Here is an 8,011-nt window from a genome sequence, read left to right on the forward strand (position 1 = left end):
CCCAAAGCTCTCCATTTTTGACCAAGTCTTGCCATTTGGTGCGAAGGACATACCTCAGACATCTGTTTATGAACGTCTGTAGCTTGTGATTTGAAGAATTTCAGCTCTCCAGGTCTCACATCCATACAAGAGCACACTCTTCACATTCATGTTGAAGATCCGCAGTTTTGTCTTCGCAGATATTATTTGTGAACTCCATATGGGAGGGAGAGTCTTGAATGCAGCTGTTGCTTTCCCTGTCCAGGCGCTTATAGCCTTATCTCTTCCTCCCTCTCTGCCCATAACACTCGCCAAATAGCTGAACTGATCCACATCTTCCAGGTCATCCGCTCCCAGTGTGATGGTGTTGTCACTGGACTGGTTGATCCTCACTGATTTAGTCTTTCCCTTGTTGATGCTCAGTCCAGTCATTGAGGCGGTTTGGTTAGTGTCACGACGAGCACCATTTGAGTGGTTGACGAGGAAGCTGGGGATGGATTTAGGGAAGTAGTGGAGGGACCAGGTGGGGGTGAACATGCATGTATTGAGATAGGGTCACTGACTTCACTTCTCCGGAATCACTAGAAAGGAGATCCCACAGACCAAGTATTTCACACCAGCAAAGGCCGGGCTTGGAAAGCTCTGACCTGCCCTTTCAAAGGACCCTTGGCGGCTCTGGGGATGTGTTGTCATGTTGATGGGGTTTCAGTAGATAGCCAGTCCTGGCGTCACAGCCCCAGCCAAAGCTATGCAAGGGCAGGCTCCAGCAGGATGGCCAGGATTGTAGCTAAAACCACTTCAGATTGACCCCCACCTCTCTTTCTATGGGCTCATCCAGGCCCAGAAATCGGCCACACTTTTGTCTCTCACCAGAGACTTTTGACAGGATCCATCCCGCACTGGAGAGTCTTCTCTCATGGACCTGGTTAGCTTCGATGCAGAAATGCCATTTAGTTTTTCTCATCCTTTCCTTTGGTGAATGAAGCCGAGTTAGATGAACGGCTCTAAGATTAAGGTGGATTTTGTTAGCGGAGAGGACTCAGCAGTTCTGTTCGCAGGACATCGGTGGATCCCCTGCCTGCAAAGTAGATTCTGTTCACACTGCCCTGATGTTTCATTTGCTGTACAGTAAAACCAGTTCTGCTGCCAGTTTGGGGGTGGAAATTCTGAGCCCCTCTTTTGCACCCTTGTTCTTCCACCCAAGGACAGGCCCTTGTGTGTACATAGTCCATCCAGAGGTCAGTGTGATTTTTCCAGACCTCTGCAATCAGATTCAGCTGAAAGCAACAGGAAAAAAGAGACCATTAAATGTCTTTATTTTAGATTCCAAAGGTGGCCAGGATGCTGGAAGTCCAACACACACACACACCCCCGCCCCAACTGAGCTAAAGATTGTGACAAAGAAAGAGTACTGAGGCAGGCGCAGAAGTAGGAGTCTTCAAAGCAGCATCATGGGTCCCTACAATCCCAGGCTTTGTTTTTAAAAGCTTAATGATAATTGGTACGTGCAGTGTTCCTTTTACCCAATGATCTCTGGACACATTGCAAAACCGGGCAAATATCCCTCTTCCCTTTCCGCCAATGGGCCACTACTGCGCAGGAGAGGTTAAGTGGCTTGCTGCCGGATGCAGAGAGCCAGTGGAAGAGCCAGGGGTAAAATGCAGGCATTCAGACTCCCATCCCCTTGTTGTAGCTGCTAGATGCTGTGTTTGATGAAAGTGTGTCAGAGGAGCAGAGTTGGTCTGACCCAAGAGGAACATGTCAGCGACAATGCCATCCAGTTCCCCATTGAGAAGAAAAGGTCTGAGGCTGGAAGAACCAGGAATGTTAGATGAATAGTGATTGGAAACTTACAAGACCCCCTCTAGACCAACCCATGCTAGTTGGGAGCCCCTGAAGATAGGAACTTGTAAATGGGGGAGAATGGGAGGAAGAGGGGAGAGAAGGATGTCGTGTGGTTCTTTTCTCACCTACATGGGAACAGATCAGCAGTAACTCCTCTGGAGTCCCTGGGCTGGAGGAGAATCGGACCCAGAACAAGATACTGCTCTGTGCTCTACGTGAAGGCTGCTCCTTTCTGAGCTGTCAGGCGCTGGGCCTGGTCTGGCAACTGGCTGGGTTCTCCGTGTGTGTGTGTGTGTGTGTGTGTGTGTGTGTGTGTTGGCTTTGGACAAGTAAACATAGGCGTCCCCTACTGTAGCTTCACTTCTTCCTCAGGGCCCACCTGTGCCACATCTCTGCCTCTCCCTTGCTCCCCATCTGACAACAAGGTGGGGGTGGGATGCTGCGCTCCTGCCAGAGGACCGCATCGACCCAAGGATCACGATTCCTGCTTCCCCTGCACCTCATTAGGGCGCTGCCAGCCGAAGTGCAGGCTCCCTCCCCTTTGTATGCACCTCACCGCCCAACACGGACTCCGCCAGCAGAGTCTGTTCTCCAGGGTGGGCCTGAGCAGACTGCAAAGCGAGCCAGTAACTAATGAGGCCTCTCGGTCCAGGTCTCTCGGGCACTGGCAGGATCAGGGGGCTGGGATGTGTGATGCAGTGGGATGTGGGTGGGTTTGATTCCTCTGGTTAGGTCTCATGAGTTTCCTGCCGTCCTGCAGGAATCCAAGGGGGTGCCTCAGTTTCCCTAGGCACCACGTCAGTGCGTAGTGGTGAGGGGATTATCGGTGGGATGACTTCTGACACGTACACAATGACCCTCCCAACTGTTTGTAACCAGCCCACCAGGTGACACCTTGCTTGCCTGGGACACAGGACAAAGGAGGGAGGAGGAGCCTGGTTGGCTTTAATTGGAATGGGGTCGTAGAGTGAGGCAGTCTGGTCTGGCAGGAGAGGGAGGAAGGAGGGCCAGGGCCCTGTCTCACGGACCCACTCTAGGCCCCCTTCCCCAGGACGGATTGTACTGACTGCTCCTGGTTTCTGTGCTCACAAGTCTGTTCTACGCTGTGTCCCTGTCGCCTGAGAATCTCCTGTCCGCCCTGCTAAACGAGAGTCACATCTGACTGCGGATGGGGTGCAGGGCCTGGGGTAACAGTCCGTTACAGGACAGAAGCAGGTTTCAGCCAGCTCACACCTTAGTAATAGCCCCTTTTTCAGTGTGGGTGGTTTTGTCAGATCGCTTTGCTGGGAGAAATTGCATTAGAAGCTTTCAGCCTTTGTTATCGCTCGCAGTCGTATAGCGTAACTGCTTCACTGCAAAGGGGACACACACACACACATACACACAGAGCACCCATCTACACAAGCCCCAGTCTGAGCAGCAGCACAATCCACCAGTGAAGGCAGCAGGCGGGAGACCTGCATTCTATTCTTGACTCCGCCAGTGACTGACAATGTGACCTTTGTCAAGTCACTTACCCCACCTGTTTCCCCTCTAGCCCTTTGTGTCTCTGCTCTAGACATTTCATTCTTTGGGAACGCCATTGGCTCTTGCTGCGTGTCTATGCAGCACTCAGCCACTATGTCCCTGGGACCTCGAGATCTTGCAGTCACAATAATGGGCATCCCCTGCCCTCTTCAGGCCAGTTAGTGACCAACAGCTGACCTAATTATTGCTTGTCTGGGATCCGGTGTGTTGACCTCCTTTGCCAGTCCATGTGGATAGCAAAAGATCAGTGCGAAAAAAAATTCACTGCCCAGAAACCCTGTGAATTTGGAGACATGAAGCAAAATATTCAAACCCACTGAAGCAGCTGAACTGCATGATGTTCGTTTTTATGGCTGTAAATTGGGAATCTTGTCTACAGGGAAGGTCCTCCCGGGGACAGCCCCGTGGGGGCTTAAGGGAAGACAGAAGGAAGAATCCAGACTGGTGGGGCAGGGATTGTGGAAACACAGGTGCTCTGCAGCCTTTGCCCCACCGTGGGTGGGAAACACCTGGGCTGCGTCTACACGTGCACGTTACTTCGAAGTAGCGGCAGTAACTTCGAAATAGCGCCCGTCACGTCTACACGCGTCGGGCGCTATTTCGAAGTTGAAATCGACGTTAAGCGGCGAGACGCTGAAGCCGCTAACCCCATGAGGGGATAGGAATAGCGCCCTACTTCGACGTTCAACGTCGAAGTAGGGACCGTGCAGTCGTTGCGCGTCCCGCAACATCGAAATTGCTGGGTCCTCCATGGCGGCCATCAGCTGGGGGGTTGAGAGATACTCTCTCTCCAGCCCTTGCGGGGCTCTGTGGTCACCGTGGGCAGCAGCCCTTAGCCCAGGGCTTCTGGCTGCTGCTGCTGCTGCTGCAGCTGGGGGTCCATGCTGCATATACAGGGTCTGCAACTAGTTGTTGGCTCTGTGTATCTTGCACTGTTTAATGAAAGTGTGTCTGGGAGGGGCCCTTTAAGGGAGCGACTTGCTGTTGAGTCCGCCCCGTGACCCTGTCTGCAGCTGTGCCTGGCTCCCTTATTTCGATGTGTGCTACTTTGGCGTGTAGACGTTCCCTCGCTGCGCCTATTTCGATGTTGGGCTGAGCAACGTCGAAGTTGAACATCGACGTTGCCGGCCCTGGAGGACGTGTAGACGTTATTCATCGAAATAGCCTATTTCGATGTCGCAACATCGAAATAAGCTATTTCGAAGTTGGGTGCACGTGTAGACGTAGCCCCTGGTGAGACCACTGGCCTGTAGGCAGAATGGGCCAGCTGTGCTGCTCATAGATCCTCTGGTGGCCACTATCGGGGGCGGGACTGGACACTGCTGCTAGGGCCAGCACTAGTACTGAGCTCGGAGGGCGGAAAGATGATGGGCGGGGAGAGGTCTGAAGACTGGATGGCTCTCAGCCTGGGCAGCAGGGGGACTGGTGCTACCCCAAGCTAGTGAAATGCTGCTTCCAGGCCACCTCACCTGCAGCCCGTGTGGTCTGCTCTCGTAAATGTTGTGCAGGCAGATGTCTGGCCACACGTGACGCTGCGGTCACTGTGTGTGTCAAAAGAACAGGGTGGTACTGAGCAGGTATTTCCCCGGTAGCTAATATCCGCCCTGGTGGGCCAATGCACCTTGAAGCTGGCTTGAACTGAAGTGACAGTTCTCATTCCGCTGGCCTTTGTTCGCTAACCTGTGCTATTCTTTCCCTGTCACTTGCAGGTGAGAGATAGGATGATCGCTGGGGAGGCGAGCATGCATAACCCAATCCTGGCCTGCTGGCAGCCTATCCTCCTCCTGATGCTGGGCTCCATCCTCTCCGGCTCTGCCACGGGCTGCCCACCCCGCTGTGAGTGCTCTGCCCAGGAGCGCTCGGTGCTGTGCCATCGGAAGCGATTCCTCCTCGTCCCTGAGGGGGTTCCGACGGAGACCCGGCTCCTGGACTTGGGAAAGAACCGAATCAAGACTCTCAACCAGGATGAATTTGCCAACTACCCTCATTTGGAGGAGCTGGAGTTAAATGAGAACATTATCAGTATCATTGAGCCTGGGGCGTTCAACAACCTCTACAACCTCAGGACTCTGGGTCTCAGGAGTAACCGACTCAAGCTTATCCCCTTGGGGGTGTTTACTGGACTCAGCAACCTTACCAAGCTGGACATTAGTGAGAACAAAATTGTGATCCTCCTAGACTACATGTTCCAGGACTTGTACAACCTGAAGTCTTTGGAGGTTGGGGACAATGACCTGGTCTACATCTCCCACCGGGCCTTTAGTGGCCTCAACAGCTTGGAGCATCTGACGCTGGAGAAATGCAACTTGACCTCCATCCCTACGGAGGCGCTGTCTCACTTGCACAGCTTGATTGTGCTGAGGCTGCGCCACCTGAACATCAATGCCATCAGGGATTATTCGTTTAGGAGGCTCTACAAGCTTAAGGTCCTTGAGATCTCCCACTGGCCCTTTTTGGATACCATGACATCCAACTGCCTCTATGGACTAAACCTGACATCCTTGTCCATCACTCACTGCAATCTGACTTCCATCCCTTATGTGTCTGTCCGGCACTTGGTTTATCTCAGGTTCTTGAACCTGTCCTACAACCCCATCGTCACCGTTGAGGGCTCCATGCTGCACGACTTGCTTCGGCTGCAGGAGATCCAGCTGGTGGGGGGGCAGCTCACTACGGTGGAGCCCTATGCCTTCCGGGGCCTCAACTACTTGCACATCCTGAACGTCTCTGGAAACCTGCTGACCACGCTGGAGGAATCGGCCTTCCACTCGGTGGGGAACCTGGAGACACTCATTTTGGATAACAACCCTTTGGCCTGTGACTGCCGGCTGCTTTGGGTTTTCCGACGCCGCTGGAGGTTGAACTTCAACAAGCACCAGCCCACTTGTTCCACCCCCGAGTTTGTCCAAGGAAAGGAGTTCAAAGACTTCCCCGACGTGCTCCTGCCCAACTATTTCACCTGCCGCCGGGCCCGCATACGTGACCGCAAACCGCAGCAGATCTTTGTGGATGAGGGCCACACGGTACATTTTGTCTGCCGGGCAGATGGGGACCCGCCCCCTGCGATCATGTGGCTGTCTCCCAGGAAGCACCTCATCTCTACCAAAACCAACGGGCGACTCACGGTCTTTCCCGACGGCACTCTGGAGGTGCGCTATGCCCAGATCCAAGACAACGGCACTTACCTATGCATTGCCAGCAATGCGGGTGGAAATGACACCATGCTGGCCCACCTTCACGTCCGGAGCTACTCTCCAGACTGGCCCCACCAGCCCAACAAGACCTTTGCTTTCATCTCCAACCAACCCAACGAGAGCGACGCCAACAGTACACGTGCCACCGTGCCTTTCCCCTTTGACATCAAGACTCTCATCATTGCCACCACCATGGGCTTTATCTCCTTTCTGGGGGTGGTGCTCTTCTGTCTGGTGCTTCTCTTCCTGTGGAGCCGGGGGAAAGGCAACACGAAGCACAACATTGAGATTGAGTACGTGCCCCGCAAGTCGGACGCCGGCATCAGCTCCGCGGACGCACCGCGCAAGTTCAACATGAAAATGATCTAACCAGAAGCAATTTGCAAATAATATTTTTTTTTAAACAAAACATTAAAAAGAACCTTGTTACAAACATACCGACCTCTCTCCTCTTCCAAACTGCCCTGCCCTCTCGTTCTAGCCTCACCCCCTGCACCGCCACCTCTTCCTCCTCTTTGTACAAGGAAAACGTTCTGCCAACATCTCCAGACTCCCGTGTTTGTAAGGACATCGTCTGATGGGTGATCTAATGATGGGGGCAGGGGAACAAAAAGGAAAAAATAAAATAAATGAATAAAAAGTTCCAAACTTCCCTCTGTAACTTTGATTTCAATAATTATGGATTTTTATGAAAAGTTGAAATAAAAAACCCACCCTCCCGATCTCCTGTAGGTATTTGGAATGCAAAATCTTGACTTCTTGATCTGTCCAGTTCTGTCTCTGATTGAGTTTGATTTCTCTTCCTCTCCTCAAACCCCCTGTCCTAATGGTGGTGGATTCTGGTTGTCTCCAAAAGAAAACTGGGGCTTCCATCCAGGTGCCTCCTAGTGTGAGCCAGAGCCCAGCAGCAGGAGCCTAAGAATTCTGCCATGACTTACATCTCCAGCCACTCCTCAGAACGGACCGGGGTGGCTATGCTGTAAGTCTAGCCAGAATTCAGCCCAACATGTGATCACATGGTCTGCGATTAGGGTAAGGCCTTTCCCTGTGCACAGCTTGAGTTTCAAAGTGCTCTGTGCTCTTTTTCCATCAGTGCTAGTCAGGATCTGGATGTCTCTCTGTGTACACCAAGCGTGGCCTATGACTCAGCCGAGTGGCCTTCCTGGGCCTTCTCCCCTCCGCTGATCGGCAAAGGCAAGATGTAAAACAAGCTCTCAGAGTCCCTTTGGTTTGAACTATGGGGATTAGGGTCCACTGCTCTGCCATTATCCCAAGGGCATTTGAGGGGCTGCTAGGCTGGGGTTTCCCCGTAACTAACAAGTCCTGTTACTTAATGCACAGGAGTTGCACAAGGAGAGGGTGCTTTTCTCAGCAGCTGTGAAAGTGCTGGTAGATCAGCTGTGAGATGGGAGGGGGCGATTTTCACACTCCCATAATTCCCTGCCTTCAGCAGAATGACTCTTGAT

General features: G+C 52.8%; 1 protein-coding gene across 4 annotated transcripts in view; it reads left to right on the forward strand.

Moving 5' to 3' along the window:
• The window catches only part of LINGO1 (leucine rich repeat and Ig domain containing 1), a 541,157-nt gene extending 533,890 nt beyond the window's left edge, over nucleotides 1-7,267 (forward strand). For all 4 annotated transcript variants that reach the window (XM_075006532.1, XM_075006534.1, XM_075006531.1 and 1 more), the window contains one exon: nucleotides 5,061-7,267. In XM_075006532.1, coding sequence (XP_074862633.1) covers nucleotides 5,073-6,914 — 1,842 coding nt within the window. In that variant the 5' untranslated portion in view covers nucleotides 5,061-5,072 and the 3' untranslated portion in view covers nucleotides 6,915-7,267. The remainder of the gene's footprint in view (nucleotides 1-5,060) is intronic.
• Nucleotides 7,268-8,011: the final 744 nt, after the last annotated feature.

Source organism: Carettochelys insculpta, chromosome 12, assembly GCF_033958435.1.
Source record: "Carettochelys insculpta isolate YL-2023 chromosome 12, ASM3395843v1, whole genome shotgun sequence".
Classification (NCBI taxonomy): Eukaryota; Metazoa; Chordata; order Testudines; family Carettochelyidae; genus Carettochelys; species Carettochelys insculpta.